We start from the raw sequence: 21408 nt of genomic DNA, 5'->3' as shown, positions 1-21408 counted from the left end.
TGTAAATCAAAGATTTCTGTTAAAGAAAAGTTCATTAAAGAAATCTTAAACAGCACAGAAATTAGGCATACCAAAATAAGCATTTTGGAATATTACTAATCAGCTAAGACTGGGTTGGTCAAGACTGTTTTCATCATCAGGTGCAGGTGTTAACCAGAGCTGTCAAAGAAAGCCCTAAAACAAGTGTCAGTGAAAGTATTTAGTACTGGGATAATGGTATTAAAATTCTTAGTTTGCAGTAGAACAGAATTACAAAACCAATTTAGAATTAGAGGAGCAGAAGAATTCTGGAACAGGCTGAAACCTTTTAGCTCAGTAATGAAAAGGCTAAGGGGTTGAAAGAGAAAGGAACTAAAATACTTCACAGAACAGCACCTCATCTTCAAAGTATAGTTGAGGAAATATCATGGAAGAAGCATGCATGTCTGCCTCTGGAACTGGCTTACTTATCTTTATTGATGATATAAATAATGATAGCAGCCACAGAAAAAAATCTGTTTACAGAAACATTTTGTCTACTTACTGTATTCATTAATAATGCTTCTATGCATATTGCCACTATACCATGCAGTATGATAATGACCCAGAATGAATGGACAATGCAACCAAGGATTCAGAATAAAAAAGTAGTAAAACTCTTAGGCTGGTCAGTTGAAACTCCAGTTTTAAATCCAATTGAGCATGTATTTTACATGAAGTAGTTCAAGTACGTAGCTGGGTCAGCATGCATAGGCTGCAAAGGAACAAGTAAAGGTTTATTCCATGCTGAAAAGAGAAGAAAACGTTTCGGCTGTGGAGCCTTCTTCAGGTGATATTTTATTTATAGTTTGTTGGCTGGCAATAATCCTTCCTTGAATAAAGATACTGTTATTAATTTCCAGGGTAACTTTGGTTTCAGATGTCTTTCTGCAATAGATGTTGAGAAACCCTTCTTTGAGAACATTCTCACACCTGAGGAAGGCTCCACAGCCAAAACATTGTGTTTCTATTCTACTCTTTTCAGCATGGAATAAACCTTTACATATATTTTACATGCTGAAAAAGGTTCTACAACCAAAGAAATCCCCAACTTCATGTCTCTCTTTCTACCTCAAGCTCCGCATCTCAGGATTCATAGTCAAATGCATTTCCCAAGCCATTCTAAAGCCTTATAAGAATGTAAGGATCTTACAATCCTTAAGAGTAACAAATAAGAATTTCCCATTTGTTTAACATGATCAAGATGAGAATCTAGCACATTCTGTAGTGAAATGGTATTTCAAAAATGGTTTTTGATTCTGTGAAAAGCAAAAGCCCTCACAGGGTTGTCTGTAGCCATGAGATTCCCACTGTTTTCCTGTCCTAAAATGTAATTTAGCTATGAACAGTTCCCTTTTTTGAAAGACAAGCTTTCTCTACTCTTTTAGAAACACTCTGAGATCCGTTTATCGTAGCAGAGACTCACCTTCGGGGAAGACTCAATTAGTTTCGTGTTGCGACGGTCCCATCCTGCTCCATCCAGGAAGAGCCCGTAGATATAGACTCCTCCGATGTCGGCAGGCGGAGGCGCAGTGACATCCTCCTTCATCATCCTGGTGACGTCATTGTGCAAGATCACACTGTCCAGGGCCCAGCCTTTGGACAAATTCATTCGAGTTGTTTCTTGTCTCATTGCTGTCAAGAACCCCTTTAAAAGAGTGTGTACAAAGAGTTAAAAATCAGAACTGAAAACAGGAAAATGACCAGGACACTTAGTGGAAATGGAGTTGTATTTCACATTTTTCTGTTACTTTCTGATGAATGTGGCTTTGAATATTAATAGTGGGCAACCAATATTTTGCATTCATTATTTTATAATATTACTTCACATGAAACTTCAGCCATAACCATTATTGTTATATTAATCCTGTAAATTATCTAGTAATACAGAGGATTTTTGTCATACCATTGCACCATGGAGTGGACAGGATGGACAATGGAAATAATCCTGAGCTAGAAGTGCAATGAACAAAACTTTTTCAGATGAAACATGAAATAGAGAATTGCCACAAACAGCTTTTTACTATCAGTACAGCTGCATTAAATCTATGAATGGCTACACATCTGGCCAATCAATGTAGGACTGCAGAGATTTGCAAAGCCATAAAGATAGGAAATTAGACAGGCATAAATACAGACAGATTAATGTTGACATGTCATGTCTTTTACCAAACCGCTTTATACCATATGGTGTCACGGGAAGCTGGAGCCTATCCGGCTAGCAATGAGCGCAAAGCAGGGTACACCCTGGACAGGGTGCCAGTCCATCACAGGGCAAGTGCAGGCCAATCATACATGGGGACAATTTGGAGTCCAAGGTAAAGGCTGAGGGGGGTAATTTGGCCTGGACACCGGGATAACTCCCTACTCTTATCGAGAAATGCCCGGGGATCTTATAATGACCACTGAGAGTCAGGACCTTCGGTTTAACGTCTCATCCGAAAGATGGCACTCACTACAGTATAGTGTCCCTGCCACTATACTGGGGCATTAGGACCCACATAGACTGTAGGGTGGGCGCCCCCGCTGGTCCCACTAACACCACTTCCAGCAGCAACCATAGCTTCCCAGGAGGTCTCCCGTCAAGGTAATAACCAGGCTCCAACCTGCTTAACTTCAGTGGGTAGCCAGTTGAGAGCTGCAGGGTGATATGGCTGCTGGCTACTAATGTTGACATATATATTTACATTTCTGTACCTGGTCCTCAATGCCGCAAATGCATAGCGTCATAGGGCCCATCTTTATTCTTTTAAACTGTTAAGAACACAAACTCATGTACCATTCATTTTGTTCTTCCTCATACCTGAGGGTTGAAGAAGCCTGTCATCCAGAACTGATTAGGCCGGCCATTAAAAAGCCATGTATGGAACTGCTGGTTTCTCTCCAGGAGCTCGGTGAACCAGAAGCCCAGGGTAGCTGACTCCCAGGAAATTTTTTGCCATAGTTTGGGGATTCGGGCATCATACATGTTGTCCAGGGCATCTCTCAAGTCCTCGGACATTATAATAGTACCTAGAACATCAAACGATTAATTACTAATGACATGCATATACAGTACTCTCTTTTAACTCTATTGTTAAAAATAAATTGTCATAATTGTGGGATGGCCACTTACAATTTGGCAATATACATTGACAAATACAGATTATGGTGAAATACAGAAATATACCTTCCAATTGTACCAAAAAGAAAGAAACTTTCAACAAGTAAAGAAAAATAAAAAAATACATTCAAAATGCACACCAGTTCCTTTTGCATTCAATATAATGAACAACCAACCAATAAGAAGTAATACCTTCCTAAAATATTGGATAGGGATGAGCTGTTTCCTTTATTTTTTGCTTGAGTTTATATTGTGACTTGAATTGAGTGGACAGCGTTACTGTTCAGGGCACAATTTTTCTCTTGATGGGTTCTGCCAAGTTGGCAAAGGCATTGAAACAAGACCTTAAGTGAGCAATGCCAATGGTATTTCAGATGGCAAATAATAATACAGATTGCTATGACACCACATAGCTACAACATAGTGGTAAGATAATAAACAAACTACCTAGGAGTTTAGAAGCCTTATATTTGAGATTTTCAGTACAGTGTTGATCATCCTAGTTATTTCACTTTTATGATTGACTGGAGACAAACCTTTTACATGCTTTAACTGTTCAAAGCTATGGAACATTAGAAGATCTAAAATATTATGAGTTATGAGCATAAGCTGTTCATTTTAAAGAAGTGCTTATGGAGAGAACATACTAAAATACTCTACATGCTGGATAAGAGCCTGTTAGATTTTGACTCTTTTTGTTCTTCCTAGTGAGATTTCAGCCTTCAGGAATCCCAACCTATTTCTCACTATCTTTCATACATAATAGTAGTAAAATCCACCGTTTAGTTCAATCTATAGTAATGAATCCACATAAAATGATAAATTTAAAGAAATTTAACTCTCATTTTATCACATACACCCATGAACTGAAAAATTGCTAATGCAGTGCCCATCTATAAAAAGTGTACGAAAAGTGAACCAAGTAATTATAGACTAATAAGTCTGACTTTTATTATACAGTATATAAGATTATGGAAATAATTATAATTAAATGGGCAGAACATTTGTATCTGAATAGGATTTTAAATGTAAATTTAAAAATGTAGGTCTTGCATGTCTAACTTATTATAAATTAGGGCATTTTAAATGAATTAATGTTAGCAAACAAACAATTCTAGTAATCTATAGGACTTTTTCCGTACAACAGCACAACTCAAGTCTATCCCAAAACAGAAAACAACAAAAAGGATGAAGTCAACAGATATTAAAAAATATGAAGCAATATTGATTTGGTACACCAGCAATACAATAGTTATTAAAAGTAATCCATCTTTGATATTTAAGCAGATTTAAGAAGATAGCTATGGTGTTAAAACCACTGGTACAAAAGCTAAAAATTGACATGTTTCTTAGAACTAGTGATTTCTACCCTTTCAGTGAGCAGCATTAGGAAGAATGATCATACACAGCAGATACTGCCAGTGGAAACAACAACAACAACAGCAACAATAACGATGATGATGATGACGACTTAATTTAATGATCAAACAGTACTTCCTAACACAGGATACAGAGTACTGTACATTTCATTGCCATTGTTATCTTGGGTGAAGAAAATATCGTAGCCTAAAAGCGGCAAGGATTTACCTGTATATAAAATATAAGGGAAGAGGATGTGAAATCTGCATGACTAGAAAATGTAATTTTAGAAAAAAAATGATTGTGTGGTAAATTGCATGATAAGGAAACGTGGTTTGCAAAATGAAGTCGAAACAGGATACACTGATGAACTCAGAAACATATCAGTGAAATCCACAGCTTAAGGCTTTTTCTTTGCCTGGATCGCATCTGCAAGCCCCTTAGTGATTCCGAATCTCACCATCTATTGCCAGCTTGAGGTCCGTGAGAGTGGTGCGAACTCTACCGATGATGCGCTGCATGCGATCAATCTCTTGCCTCAAGAAGATGTTCATCGGCTGAAAGAGACCCATCTTCTGGAGGCGTGCTTTCACCTACAGTACAAAACAAAAGTACAAAAGGTCTTTTCTTCTAAATTCTTCTTGACACAAGAAGAAATAAAGAGCATGCAATGCTGATGTGGATACTATGATTTCCATAACATCTACCACGGAAGCGCCCTTGAAGTGCCTTTTGCAAACAGATCAGAAATGGTGAAAATTCGAACCGTTCAGACAAATAAAACAAGAAACAAAATAAATTGTTAAAATTTGTGTTTAAATTGTTGCGTTATTAAAGTGTGTCTTCAGCCTTCAATAATCGAAGATGGAGTGTCTCTAAAGACAAAAAACAGTTCCACAGCCTGGTAACACTACAGCAGAAAACCCTCTCTCCTTTCCTGTATTTAATGAGTTATACATGTCTCCAGCCCTTCAGTGCCTCAATCCATAAAACATTATAGGTCTCTTTAAATTGCCATCACCTTTGAAATGTGTTAGACCAGTCCAACTAAACTGATCATTATCAATTAATTTAGTTAAGAATTTAGATGGTTTAAAACCCTGAGGACACAGCAGCTGCTGGGACTGTGTTTTGCACCACTGCTTTCAATCTATCATCCATTATGAAAGCTGGAACTCAATTAAAAAAAAATCAAATCAAATTTATATGAGAAAGTGAGTTTCACAAAACAATTACAAAACTTTTAAGAAAAATGTATTTGCTACTAATCTCACTTCCATAATTAAGCCCTTCTTATAATTGTGTACTTTACTACAGTATATGCCAATGTGCAATAATCCCTAGAAATGTAAAATAAATGTAATTCTGTTAGCGCAAAAGATATGGAAGAAATAGATGTAATGAATTATTCCATCTTTTGTGCATATAAAGTTAGGCTTAGTAGCCATGGACAGTTGGACATGGACATGGACTGTCTGCTACAGTATGTCACTCTGATGAGCACTAATACTGTAAGTGTGAAAAAGCTGTCTGTGACTGCTAACTTTGACTTTATTTTCATGTGTATTATTCACAAACTACAAAGAAAGCAATATAATGTAACAATGGATATCATATTGCAGGTACAGTAAGTGACAGACAAAATACTGTAAGAACCATTGGTGAATGATGCACTTAATGAACAATGAAGTTAAATTGAAAAATATCACAAGGAAGATTTGTTTTTTTATGACTTGGCAAAATATGATTGCTGTGCTACTGCCATTTTCTTTCTCAAATTTAGTTTTTTTTGTCTGTCTTTAGAAAAAGAAAATAAAAAGATAAAGGTGCAGTAGGATACAGCTGTTTTGTTTGATTTTCTTCAGACCAAGGAGAGCAAAGACTCTTCATGTGGTAAGCAGAGAAAGCCCTCTGTGTATGGTTAGACCTTCTTCAGGAAAAAAGAGTTAAATTCGATTAAATAAATGCTGATGCTTTTAAGTAATATTTAATGGAATCTCTACCATTTTACACTCATGTTCTGCATCAATGTTCTTTGAAATGTAAGGAAGTGATTAATCATGTTTTTTCCACCAAACAAAATATATTACATATTATTTCTTTCTCATCCCTTACCACAAAGAGTGTAAAAACTGTGAAACAACTTTCTTTTCTGAAACAGCTACTGGCAGATTATCAGGCAGTGCAATCCACTATTAGGAGTCCTCTTGAGATTTTATTATTCTGAAGCCTAACCTCGTGCGAGATGTAGTCAGGAGGAAGCTTTTCCAGCATCTCGTCGGCGAGTCGCTGTACTGTGGCCTCGCGAGTCTCCCCACCTCCACCCCCGCTGTCCTTGGGCTGGATGTTCACTATGGTGTTCAGTGTCTCGTTTGCCATGTTGGTCTGATATGTTATGTCCGCATTGGAGTGGAGACCAAACACCTGTCCAACATATGGGGCATTAATTTAGCAGGACTCTCTTTATCTATGCAAACAACATCAACACACATAAAAAAAAAAATCCTCAGACCTCAAAACTGATCTGCACTTCCTTACAATAATTATAAGACTTTAAAAAGTGAAAATCTTATACTTCACATATTTTCACAAACAGCTTACAGTACATGCGCTAATGGAATATACAGTATGACTTGGCTAATTAAGGATCACAAACTAGAACAAAAACATTTCTAGCTGAAATGTAAATCCCTGATCTACAATGCAGAAGTGATAAATATATACTGTAAATACATATGCAAAAACACAATCAAATATAAAATAAAATACTTATAGCTGATATTTGATTTTCAGTTTGAGCACTTAAGACCTGATAAATTCTTTAAAAAATTACATTATTTACAATTCAACAAAATGAAGCTTTAAAGTATATTTTGCACTTTTATTGTAAATAAATTGTAAAAGAAAGGGAAGGGGTGCTATCAATAAAATATGTGGTTGGTGTGCAAAAATGGTAGGTTCAAACAAGATGGAGACTCTTGTCAGAACTATATTCCTAGAAGGCACAGAGAAAAGACCCGCTGTCCTCAGTCACCTGACATGTTAATGGAATACAAATGGTCGAGTGACTTTTAAAACCAGGAAGCTGAGGCTTTCGATGGTCTGTCAGCAAAATCTCTGTTATGCAATTGCACCAGAGGAATATGGGAAAAGAGAAAAAGCGATTGATTGAAGATTGAAGAGTGTGGACATTGTGGGTTTTTTGGAAAAGGTTTCCTGGCAAAGAATTTAGGTTTAACAGAAGCTGGTAAGGAGCTTAGTTTCCCTGTTACAATCATAGACAGGTAATGTGAAGAGGTTTAGCTTGTATTTTATTTTTGTTTGTTGTAAAAGTATGGATAAAGACTTTGATTCTTTGTTGAAGGGCAGGGGAGTTCATGTACAAAGTTCCTTGAGGCATGCTACCAGAAATATGATTTTTTCACATCAGGTAAATATCTTAATACTACAACAAATATTATCGAATCTCATACTTAGGTTCAAAATAAAGTTACAGTAAATCTATGTAGTTCTGAACAAGGGATTACTCAAAGACACTGAAAGCTAAATGGATTTCTTCATAATGAGCACTGAAACATGAACCTGAAGACATGAGTAGAAACTTTGTGGAAGTGTATTAAAAAACTACAAGCAGAAAGTAAAAAATATTTCAAGGGTTTGTGGGAGTCTGGAACAAGATACTAGGTCATGTTATTGAAGCTGGTACCTGACGTCCATTAAGAAATGTCTGGGTGAGATAACAAACATGCTAAAAGTAGCCAAATAATCTCTTGTTCTTTGTAACCTTTCTAATTCTATCTGTCCTGACATCTGCTTGAGTACAAGAAATTTCTTAGAATTTAAAAAAAGAACTTTAGATGTTACCAATATGAAAAAAAACAGCTCCCTTCCCTAAATTTCATTTAATGTCCATTGGTCTTTAGTAGTAGATTTCAGTTCAGTTAAATCAAATAGAAAACCATTCACTTTAATGGGGTTTTTATTGGGTAGTACAGTAGGCTTTATGTTTCTCTCATGATCTTTTTCTCTATATTATTTTTCTGTTTCTTGCTGTATACCACATTGTCAGGTGAGCTGCTGGCCATCTGGAACTTTCCAGCCTGATCGTTAATTCAGATACCTGGTCTCCTCAGATCAGGCTGGCTCTTAGCTAGATAAAACTGCAGCTGTGCAAACACGTTCATACCCTCTTTTATCTAAGCATCCTATAAATAATGGTGCATGAGGTGAAAGAACAAACTCCTTTCTGCCTTCCTAAGACACTAATTATATAATTCAAGTAGGTAGCTGCATCAGCATGTGTAGGCTGCAAAGGAACAAGTAAAGGTTTATTCCATGCTGAAAAGAGAAGAAAAGAAACACAATGTTTTGGCTGTGGAGCCTTCTTCGGGTGTCATCCCTTCTTGAAACAATGTTTCTTTTCTTCTCTTTTCAGCATAGAATAAACCTTGACTTGTTCCTAATGATAAAATTATCGAATTGTATTTTAGACCCCCCTTGCACAAAGCGAGATGTACACATAAAAAGGACCATCAGCTTACCTCTGGAGTGTCAACGAGAGGGAGCATCTCGATGTGCACAAGGTAATCCTGCACGGTCTTACCCTTGGGGATGACATAACCCTTGTAGAAGCAAAACTTGTCGGTAAACATGTTTTCCCCAAACCAAACCCGTGCAAAGGTGTTGAGCAGATGCTTGTCCATGTCATCAGTGACGCGCCCCCCATACTGCACTTCTCCCAGCATGTAGCGCAGGCAATTCCAGTTAACCCCCCGCTTGATGTCCATATCATCCAGATGGTTCTGGACAAATTGCACACTGGCTGTGAAGTCAGCTTGATTGAACTCATAGGGAATATTCCAGCCCAAGGGACCAAACTTGCGCCTCTCCTGCAAAGTAACAGATATTTTATTTACAGTATAGTTTGTTGGCTGGCAATGATCCTTCCCTGAATAAAGATACTGTTATTAATCTCCACTCATAAAAGGCTGGTGAGTGCAGCTAAAGCATCTATTTGTTACTGAATAGTGATAGTAAGTAAAAAATAAATCTGTTATTACAAGATAAAGTGTTTTGCTGACTTAGACTAGAGAGTGTGCTTCAAAGTTTCAAAAAGAAAAAAATGTTGAAGACTTCACTGGTTTTAAAAGAAAGGCAACAACAAATCACTGTGATGAACTTCCTGTAGCTTAAAAAACTGGGAAAAAAAGGAAAAGGGCAAACATGACACAGGTTTGGTATATGATCAGAAGGCTGAAACAATCAGAATCCTACAGTATATCTCACAGTATTCTTAAAACGGCAGTTTTCAGTACCAACTGTGTTTAGTAACATGTACACCTGGACTTCTGATTCAGAGGTCACTCCAGAAACTGTTTGATTTTGGAACTGAAGTTGCCTTTCAAATTAATCTTCCCATCATAAGGGCTGGTATCAGTCTAGACTATTGGATACTTACTTTTCTGCTGTATTAAATTAATTTATTTAATTCTGACCATGCTTTTTATTTTAGTATGATTCATAAAAATTTAACAGTTATAAAAGGATGCTTTTCACATCCTATTTATATCAGTGAAGCCTGGTGATTGAAAGTGGACAGACAATGGATAGTTTTGAAACTATTTTCATAGTGAAGTACTGGAATCTCTCACTTCAAACTGAAGTGCATATCAAAGACAGCTCTGGCCAAATGGTGGATGAAAATAGGAGCAGTAGGTAGGGTAGGTCTCCTCATACAGTATCTATCCCTGAAGTCTGAACTCAACTATAGCAAACTTGCAAACTACAATATGTCTACATAAGGGTCAGAGGTAATTTAATTAAAAGGATTAAGCTAACTAAGATACTGTATCTGTCCAAATAATTGTTGAATTGAGCAAACAATATCTCAGATGAAATAATAAGTAGGGGAAACTGCAGTGTCAAGAACCAGGGTTGGAAGTCCCCAAGTATAAGGTTTGGTTTGATCCACAATCTGATTCTCACCTGCACTGTGGTATGAAGGAAGCCGACAGCATATAGCAGAGGTTTCCACTGAGGCAGATTGCTGATCTCCAGCTGCTCCTGGGTCACACTGCTGTAGGTTCTTTTCAGACCAGCTTTCACTCCTGTGCACACACAGTATCCATTTAAAGCTATAAGGTGCTATATTCCATTATATTCCAGTAGTACATCAATCTGTGTCCTTGGTCCTGGAGAGTTCAACTACTTCCATTTTCATAGTGTCTATAAAAATTATGTTAGTCATGGCAAATTCAGTTAATTGGATCAATTAAATAATTCAGAGCTAGGCAAGAATTGAACTCTCCAGTACCATATTTGCATCCCACTGCATCTGACTGACAAAACATATTGAAATGTGATCACATGCTGTTCACGTTTATAATATTTAGAGTCATAAGCATAAGTGGGAAACATTTTATTGAATACTCCTTTTCAGAGTTAAGATAAATCATAATTAGTTATGAACAGAATACAATTCAAGGATATCTACAAAGCAAATAATAATCTTAATATTCTGAAAACCAGGTTTGTGAAAATGTATTTTAATTATGTCTGTTCTTCTCACTACGGCTGCTATTGCTCTCTAAAGTCTTTGTGCTAGATAATAGTTCTTTTGACACTAATGCACACCCCTTATACAGTATATTAAATAATCACACTCAAAACTAAATGAAACTGTCCATATTTTCCACAGTAAATTATATGTCAGTTTGAATGTGAACCTGCAGAAGAATGTACAGTAGACGTCTCTCTTCTGTTACTGTTAAAACTGTTGACAATTACTTCTGCTAACGTCTCTGCAAACTGCTAATAACTTCTATTTAGCCTTACCTTGTGGGGGCTCATTGGTGAATTTGATGGATGACTGCAGGAGGTTGATTGGGAATTTTGGGTGCACCTCAGTAGTGACCCACACTCTGAAGCCTTCATGCATGCCCTCAGCGATGGTAATGGTATCCAGCAGCTCTTCCAGGAAGTCCAGACCCAGATGGCAGTTCTGCAGGAGTAGCCAGCCCCCATCGGCCATGCTCTGGTTGAGCAGCCTTCGAGCATGCACCTCCTGGCCTTGACCCATGGAGATGGCACGACATGGTGCATTCTAAAGGGAGGAACTCATGTGAGTGTGCATAACAGTGCATGACAGGATACATCACTATGGAATAATGGATAGATGGTTAACTGTGTATGGCCAAAAGTATTACAACTCAATATGGACAACATTATAGTATCATTATCATTTTAACAGGTCAGGAGTAAAGACTACATGTATACCCATCTGTGGCATTATGCATTAGTATACTTTATTAATAAAAAAATTACCAGATCCACACAGCCTAATAAGTGAGTAACTCCAAGCTACTGGACTCAGATCATTCCATGTTAAAGAAAAATAATGATTCACTGAAGTACAACATTAATGTTTGTTTTGTTTTTAGAATTCCCTTTGCATCATACGTGCTCATTGAGAGTTCTCCTGTTGCACAGAATAAGCAAGACTGAATCACTATAGTTAATGGGTAGGAAAAAAAAATCAAAAGCACTTTTCCAGTGATATACTGTAGATGACTATCTTTTCTGACAAAAACATTTTAAGCTTTTTTTTATTGGTAGGCAGAAATTTAACTCTCCCTATATTTCAATTGAGCAGTCCTGTGTGACTGCCTTAGGCTCTGTCAGATCAACAGCTAATCTAGTCACTGGTCAGCCCCTCATGCAGGTCAAATGGATTGTCTGAACTGCTACTGACCCTGGCCTGTCAGGCAGTTCATAGTGGGAAAGCAGTTTTACACTCAGATTGTTGGGGGAATGTTTCTACACTGTGTGAATGTCAGACGTTTTTTTAATTAGGTGAATTATATGTTTAAAAAATGTGTATGCATCATTTTGTAATTTCACAACATAGGACAACATAGGATAGGTCTGAATACATTTGCAAGACACTGCACATAATGCCACCATACAGTACAGTATATACTGTATGCGTGACCGTTTTCTATGGATACATTTATAGGTTCCTTCATTGAGATCCTTAAAACTGTCCTGTAACTCAATTAGTGAAGTATTTTCTTATGTCTCAAAATGACCTGCTCTGTAATCTGCCTGCTGGAGCATAACTGTGAAGAGCATAGAAATCCTTTTGGAAAATAAAGTGGCATTCAAAAAATAATTACAAAAATAATAGTGGTATGTTCATTGCAAAGATTGAGATCACTGTCAGTTAGACAGTTGGAAAAGATTTACTCATTTTCGACCCTGTATTTTTGCAGACACACCATCTTGTGCGATATTGCCTTTACCTTTAAAAGTCATTACTTGTGCCAAGTAACTTTCTTATTACTTTTGTATCAAAGCACAGATTTGACTCTCAAAGGCACCGATTGAGTATCAGCCCCTGCTGCCAGTACTAGGGTCTTGATATATTTAGACACTATGTCCACAACCAGACGAGTTTCTTTCATACACCCTCAGGGAAATCTAATAGACGAGTTGTAACAGAGGGGCAGTTAAAGACAAAACTTTTCTCCTGGTCACCTCTATGTGACAGATACAATAAGTCATCTAATAGACATTTTTATCCAAAGCAAGTTAGACTAGAAGGTGAAACATGCATCGACTGTGGCTGAAGGTCAGTGCACAAGGAGGTGAAGTAACTTGCTCAGGGTAACAAACAATATAGTACGTCAGTGGTAGAAGCAGAGCATAAAAAAACAAATATGTTTTCCTTACTCACTGGATAATCTGTATCCTTAGATGAACAAGTACAACACAAAGTTTTGGTTATTGAAGTAGACTCAACAGCCATTTTTTAATTTCTACTCCCTAGCTGAATCTCATCTATAAGAATGTACTGTATTGTACCACTCCATTCCTCAGAGATGGACTACCAGGACTGTGCTTCTCCTTTACCCCTTTATTCATGAGGGGAAAAAGTTATACTGTACCTTTTTTCTCTCTACCGCTCTCAGTGACAAGCATATTAATTAAGGTCAATAACACCCCTGTGAGCTTGCAACTCTGCTGTGTCTCTCTCCCTCCTTCTACACTTGTCTAAACATATATAGGGGAAGAAGAGTGGACCACAACATTAGGTCTCCCACAGCTGCTGTGGAAAACACAGTGCTCATACAGTGTGTGCAACTGTTTATTACTAAATTCTAAGGCCCAGGCTATCACCTTTTCCTTTCTTTCTGCCATGGCTGACGTTTTCTAATGAACAATATCTTACACCAGCCTTGCAGCTTGGATCATGTTTCTACCATCTCATGATGCGTGTTTGATTTTTATTTTATATCTCCTACAGAACCATGGTCCCTGTTTCTGGTAGATTGATCTCAGTCTACCATCAGTCTTTCCTCTACAAGAGAACACATACTCAGCCTCCCTTGATCACATCTCTAATTTAATGCATTCATCACAGAGCTTTGATTAGTCCCTAGCATTTAGCACAATTAAGAGGCAACAAACTGGTATGTTAGGGTTACATTTTTCTGCAGGAAATTTGGAAAGGAGAAAATGAACTTATTAATACTGAGTCAGGGGCAGGTGGCCTTTGTGAATTTATGAATGCCACTAACATAGAAACCTTTCTGTCAGGAAGTGGAACCATTAAGTGCAGTTAGAGGTTTACACTGCTTGTCAAATCACAATTTTAAGCAGCATGCTGTATACATTTAAATTTTTAATTAATACTGTCCTCTTACCTTAGTTTTGGAAAGCCTCTCAACGTTTTCTGTGGGGTCAGAGCCCATTGACAAGAAGCAGACCATTGGAGTTCGATTGTCACTTTCTGCCCACATTCCTTCCATGTCCAGGATCAGTCCTTCTGCATACCTGCTCCCCAAGGACTCTGCGATATAGTGACGGGCCTGCAGACCACATAGACATTCTCAACAGCCCAGCTTAATCTACAGTTCAGCATACAGTCATCACAGGCTGAGGTGTGTCCTTTCTTCCTACAATTCTTCTCAATAACAAAATATACAATATTACAATACCTGATGCAGATGCATTGACTTATTTATGGTGAAAGGAATCAATTAGTAGAGGAAGAGAATGTTGAAGTACAAGTCATGGAAAGCCAGTGGAATTTGAGAGGGTCTTATTGTTCATTCAGAATAGAATATTATAAATGTAGAAGTACTGTTTAAGACTGCTTGAAATTAAACTGTGACTTTTAATTCTTTGTTTTCATCACTGTTTTAGTAAATTGGGAAAACTGTGTGGCTATGATGTACAAAGCAATAATGTCATGATTACCAATACAAACAGCTTGACTGTAAAGCAAACAACAACTTAGACTTTGCTGTCCTGATACTTTCAGTGAACACTGTATAGTCTTCTTATTTTGCAACTTTACTGATTTTTATTCAGAAACAGCCATGGTTTAGAGTATAAGGAGAATGCAAGCACATATTAACTGCAAGAAAATATATTAAGTGACTTATTTATTTTAATGAATTATTTAAAATTATTTCAATATGTATAGTGTCAATAGGTCAGAAGCTATACAGTGACCATAATTTAGTTGAGCAATTACTTATTGTTTCAAAGCTTATTGTAGCAAAATAATTTTTGAAATTAATCTGGGATGGAATCATAACTCATCTTTATTTAGCAAGGTGTAGTCTTCACTAAACATCCTCTAGGGCTGCATAAATCATTATCGTATTTGGAAGCAGTTGCCTATACATACTCACACACATATCCAAACTGTGCATTTGGCAGGGTTCTCTTGGTTTGGAAAGATACAGTTATAAGTAATAGCCCATAGACATTCTGCTTTGCCAAAGTTCACGTCCTGGCTATGAATAAATCAATCTAATTTGTGCTGTCAGTTTAATTTTGTTAAAGGCCTTGGAAAAGCACAACAAATGGATCTAGCATGGACTAGTAGTTAGGGCTCTGAACTCCAGACCTGAAGGTCATTGGTCCAAATCCTTCTACTTTACTGAGATTGATCCAGTAAATACCCTTCTGTATAAATGGGTACTCTCCAGGTCATCGTTGTAAATGGGAATTTGTTCACAATAGACTTATGTGGCTAAATAAAGGATTAAATAAAACCAAACTAGAAGAAATCTGTGAATACAAGCACACAATTGATTTTCTTGCCTGTACAGCTGACCTTTAATTTAAAGAGCTTGCTTAAATTGTATCACATTGACGGAAGTGATTAATTCATTACTTCGAACAGGGTGCAATGGACAATCAATTGGCCAATAAAAAATACATTGAAAATCCTACATCAGGGAATAACAAGGTGAATTCAGTCGCAGAAACCTGAAAGCATCATGTATGTTTTTTTCTTTTAATTTATTATTTTAACTTCATTTTTATTTATTATGAAAAAAGGTTTTGAATTTTGAGAAGGATATATTGACTATGAAATTGTCCACAAGCAGGATATTATTTTCAAAGCATTTTGAATTCATACAAGAAACCTTGTGAGCTAGCATTTCAAAAGTGATATAAATTTAAACTTGATATTCAGAGTAATTGGCCCAAATTAGTGCTGTTTTCTCCACACTACTTCAGTTATAGACTTCTAAGTACTTTGATGTAAAATACATTCAGGAAACACTGTGGATAGAGAGGTTGATAACACAGCATAAAGCTTTGAGAATTGATACAAATAATAAGTGATTCTAAAAAATATAATACTTAATAATAACATTATATAAAATGCGGACATTCAGCCCTCACCAGGGAAGAAGGAAAGTAACCCTCAGTGGCTGAAGGAACAATTCCAATATCTCTTGACACCTCATTCAATTCCTTTCGACAATCTTCAGGAGCACTGAAATATCTATAGTAAAGCTGTCAGTAAGGCTTTAGAACTATTGGAATCAACATCCTTGTCACGTCTGTTTCTAAAAGCAGTCAGTCCACATACAGTATAGTACATAGAGTAAACCATATACTGGGCTACTGGCATTTTCTGATTAATACAGCTTGAAAATGGTCTCTCTCCATTTATACTTGATTAGAGGATGGCCTGATATTCCAATATTCCTGCACAGTTTCTCACTTGTATCTCTTGGCTGAAATATACTCTTCCCTCAATTAAACTGATATGACAAAAATTATGGTATACACACAGTTTTTGGCAAACAGATTCAGCACCTTTTAAAACTAATGACAGAACTAAAATGCATTAAGTACATACGTATTTTTCAGAAAATATGAGCATTTGACAACACATCCCTTCCTTAGAGCAAAACAGACTTATCTTTCACAAAAAGGATAAAAGAAGCATCTCAGCACAGCATTAAGTTTAAGATTAATCCATATAAAGTATAAAAGTAAATGGCCAATTAAGTTATCACTTTAAATTAAGATTAAGAGGTTCCCAGTCTTTGGTCAAATTGGAATCTCTAAACAAACTGGGAAATCAATCAGTGGGTATCAAAACTTAAATGTTTCATTTTGGTACTGTATTAAACAAAAATCCTAATAACATAAGGTCAACAAATAGCTATAGAAGTGCTCCAATACTTATATCTTATATCTGTAACTCCTCTTACACTTGTCATTCACTAGAACATCTTAGTTGCTATAAGAAAGAAGGAATGAAGGTTCATTGAACTTAGAGTTTGCATAGTTTAACAAATGAAAACTTTGACATGAAAATTTCTCAGTATATAGTTGGGATGGAAGATATGCAAGCCTGTCACATCTTTAATACAAACACAGCAGTTCTTGTTGACATGTAAACAGTGGCATTCACAAAACAAACAGACCCTATTGGTTCTTAAACAATAAGGCAAGACAGAGCAAGGCTTGTGTGGAGTATTAGTACTGTACATCTTGGTATTATGACATAATGAGGCTCAAGACATTTTCAAGTTGCTTGGATGAAATTTATTTTTATTGAATTTAGAATCTTTGAATTTTGCCAGCTTCTACTGTATAAATAGTGGTTAAAGAACACACACAAACCATTTGGCCATATATGCCTAGCAGTCATTCTACACCTTCCCTGTCTAAGGGGACCCTGACCATAATGTCAGAAACACTTTAGGTAGCTAGACAGGTGTGGAAAAACATACTGTATGATGTATTGGCTTGTCTAAATGACAACAGATTGTAGTGTGTGGGATCAGACAATGAATTAATACTGCTATATGACACATACAGTATCATCTTTAATTTGTTTTATTCCTTTTATAGCAGCCAAACAGATAATGTTCAAGATCATGAATAAGTATGCTTTGCCCCCTTTGTTTTATAATTAAAATAAACTTGACACTAGGACAATCAATTTACAGGTTTAACAACTCATGTTAAAATATACAGAGCATCAAAGCCACACACCTCACTTCTGTTTTATTAACCTGTATTAACCTACTGTTTATTTCAATTTTCTGTGCTTTTAAAACCTACACTTTGGTTGTACAATCTTGGTAGAGTGCTTTCTCTTAATTAGTTAGCAGCTGCTTCAGTGTAATTTAAAAAGACATTTCACAGTGCCTGGGCTACTTGAAATTCTACCTTGTAGAAATGTTTCAATTAAAGCTCATATTTTTCTACACTGGCTTGTCAGCAATTGCTGTTTCCTTTGCATCTGTGTCCTGTCTGCTGCTCTCTAAGCTGCAGAGTATTCTTCTACCTCTGTATTTACTGTGCCATGGTCCCATGGCATTATCTCGAATGTGCATTGAAGTACACAGAAACTATTGATTCAGCTGTAACGTACTGCATGTATTGTTCTCTACACAGAATCTGTTGAAACCTTACTATGGTACATACAGTATGAATGTTTATCATTTTCATTAGTTTTTACCATGCTTGTGCAATGCATTTATTTTTTTGTTTTCCATGGTGTCCCACTGTTTGTATACTCTCTTTACCTATTTTGATAAAACCAGGATTTCACTGTGCATTGACACATTGCACTCTACTGCAGATGCACTGTACTGTTTTCACCATGGTATACAACAGAGTATTCAGATCTGCAGAAATGACACTCACAATACACTGTACCATTTACAACATAACAATTCCTTAGTAAATATTGAAGCATCACTGCTTTTGTTCTGAGCATTTAATTTTTTCACTGATTAAAGGTTTCTTCTTCTACTCTGTGCAGATAGGAATCCACAGCAAAGAGGGCTTAAAATGCAAAATCTCTACTTTTATGAGCTGTCAGATTTCAATGCTATATCTAGAAATTCTTTTTATAGTTCTCTTTAAATCTGAAATGTTAACTATAGCAGTTCTATACATTTCTATAGCAGTTAGTTTAGTTACTGTCTATAGCAGTTAGACTGCTGTCTGCACCTAAAGTTGTAGCTACTGGACACCTGTGCCTAACAACTCCTAAATTGTTCAGGTAATCAAAAAGAAACCACATTGTAGTCTGCATTCACTAAACTACTTGAGTTGCCTGAAATAATTAAAAGAAATGAGAGTGCTCTGGAATGTAGTACTGTAGATATTTAAATAAATACAATAGGCTGTGCGAGCTGTTCATTAAGAGTTTAATTATGACTGTTGTATACTGCAAAAAGAAAAAAATCAGAATAGCTGGTTTAGTGCTTTCGGATTGGAAGAACGTGACTTGTTCCTTTCTTCACTTTCATGTCTTTTTTACATGTATGGAAATAGCTAAAAATGAAGTCATTTAAATTAAGATTTGAAAATACTTTTACCTACAGTATAACTCTAACTCAGATATCCATTTTTTTTTTGTAAAGTGCTATACTGTATATCAGGAATCCTCCTCCACAAAGCTACACCTGAAGATATTTTCAAGGACAGGATACATAATTTAAAAATAATTAAAATTTTGTATTCACAAAGCATCTAGAAACACTTTTAAAGATGTCACTGGAAGTCTGGGAACACAGTGTGAATGTTAGGCTTAACGATATTCAAACGATATTCAAACCAGGCACAATCCGTCTAGAGTTAAAGATTTTAAAATAACTTAAGCAATATTGCAAATCAGCTTCCTGAAATGTTCATATTCTGTATATACATTGTGGCATAACGCGGGGACATGTTCAGTGTGGAGGGAGAGCCCTTGATTAAGGGAGACACGTTGCCTGGATAATTAAGGATGAGCCGCAACTGTGGGGCCCCATTAAGACACACTGAGCACCCCGCAAGGGGAGAACATTCCAGTGACAGTCCCAGAGGGGATTGTGATGCGAGCGTAAGGCCCTCATTTTTGTTTCATTTTATTTTATTTTTCTTTCTCTCATCGTGTATCTCCACCGGGAGATTGAATTGCATTGAATTTTTGATTGAATTTTTCCTCCACTGTCCCGCCATGTATCCCACTGGGATAGCTTGAGTTCTTTTTGTTTTAGCTGCACGCTCCTTTTTTCTCCCTATATAGCGGGGTCCAGCCTGGACTCTGCTGTTCAAAGCGGTGCAAACCGGCGGGGTGGAGCGGCGTGGGCACGAGCCTTACCTGTGCTATTGTGCGGTCAGGGCACCAGCTCCTTATTAGCAGCAGTTTCCGAAATGTGTCCAGCAAACTGTCATAGCCATCAGGCACTGGGGCCTCTTCTGGGGCCTCCTCATCAAACCAGGATTTCCAGGCCTTGTCATTCCTGGCCACTTGGCCCAGAAGTTGAGTGAAGGGATACAGGTTGGACAGCTGTACCAGGTTCAGCCAGGTCATGTCAAGGATCCACTTTCGGGGTTTGGGCTCCACAGAATTAAGGTCCAGAGAGGCCCCACCTGCACATAAATCAAACCTGTTGATGGGCTGTCTGATATTAAAACAAGAGCTACAGTAACATAAAATGGATTTCAAACTACAGGCCTTGTTGCTTCTCTATATTTTCCACACCAAATCAGTAAGATATTTTTTGAACACACAAAACAACAACAACAACAACAACAAATCAGGACACTTGAAAATATCCTAAACAACCTGAAGAACAACTCTTTTAGCCTTGTAACTACCATGATGGGTCTAGATAGCTCTCCTTGCTTCTCCATATTCTTATTTTGATTCCCAGTCAGGTTATGATTTTTTATTTTTTTAAAATTCTCTGATAAAAAGAGCACTTTTAGCAGAAAGTAAAGGCTGTTTAGTGACATTAGGTGTTACAATGTCAGGATCTTCCTTTGCGAGAAATGGCTTCCCTTAATTTGTAACCTTTTTTTCTTATCTCTTCAATGGATTGCTGAGTGCTTCCATTTTCTAAAAAACATCTCAAGATACTGTAGTTTCCACTTATTTAGCTGAAAGTCATTACTTGAGTCATTACTTTTCTGATATGAGAAATAAGTAGAAAGCATTTAAAAACTTTAGTCCTGTTTATACAGCTCTGATACAGTATGTACAGTATGTAGAGCAATATCTTCTATCCTTGTTCTTAGTTTGGAGACCATAAAAAAGTGATCATTGAGTCATATTAAGGCAAAAAAACTTTTAAGACAAAGTTTTTATTTCAGTCGTATTTATAGTCATAAAACTCAACCTCTGGTATTCTTCCAAGAAAATGTAAGATTACTATGTTTTGAGACGTCATCCAGCTGAAATCCAATGACCTTTATGTCTCTATGGCCCTGTCTGAACATTTACTTTACTGCTCAGAGTAGTTTCATCTGTATGTGCAGTGCACCACTCTAACAGCAACATTCCTTCAAACAGTCCAATGAACTTTATAAATATCCTGTGGTTACAAAAAGCAACGAATGCTTTTTATGATTCATGATATTTTTTTTATCATTATTCTTCATTTCTTTAGTAAAAACCTATCAAATACATGTAACATAACATTTGATATATTATGAGTTCAAATGTTCAGGCAGTTAATTAAGTCTGCCTCTGCTGAAGTGTCTGATTTATAAACCATCCTAAGTATTTATCAAACAAAATAATCAGAATCACTAGAATCTGCTTAACTTTAAAATCTTTAAAAGGTTTACTGCTATGTATATTACTAGATGACTACTTTTGATTT

General features: G+C 36.7%; 1 protein-coding gene across 1 annotated transcript in view; it reads right to left on the bottom strand.

Annotated features, from left to right (window-relative positions):
• Positions 1-21408, bottom strand: part of dnah5l (dynein, axonemal, heavy chain 5 like) — a 148322-nt gene that overhangs the window by 4804 nt on the left and 122110 nt on the right. The window contains exons 67-75 of the mRNA XM_088919183.1: positions 19902-20173; positions 14185-14349; positions 11315-11582; positions 10466-10587; positions 9022-9369; positions 6716-6904; positions 4941-5073; positions 2822-3030; positions 1445-1666 (exon numbers count right to left, since the gene is read on the bottom strand). Of these exons, the coding sequence (XP_088775309.1) occupies positions 1445-1666; positions 2822-3030; positions 4941-5073; positions 6716-6904; positions 9022-9369; positions 10466-10587; positions 11315-11582; positions 14185-14349; positions 19902-20173 (1928 nt within the window). The remainder of the gene's footprint in view (positions 1-1444; positions 1667-2821; positions 3031-4940; positions 5074-6715; positions 6905-9021; positions 9370-10465; positions 10588-11314; positions 11583-14184; positions 14350-19901; positions 20174-21408) is intronic.

Source organism: Atractosteus spatula, chromosome 6 (genome assembly GCF_055471065.1).
Source record: "Atractosteus spatula isolate fAtrSpa1 chromosome 6, fAtrSpa1.hap1, whole genome shotgun sequence".
Taxonomy (NCBI): Eukaryota; Metazoa; Chordata; class Actinopteri; order Semionotiformes; family Lepisosteidae; genus Atractosteus; species Atractosteus spatula.
This window is presented reverse-complemented; position numbering and strand designations above follow the sequence as displayed.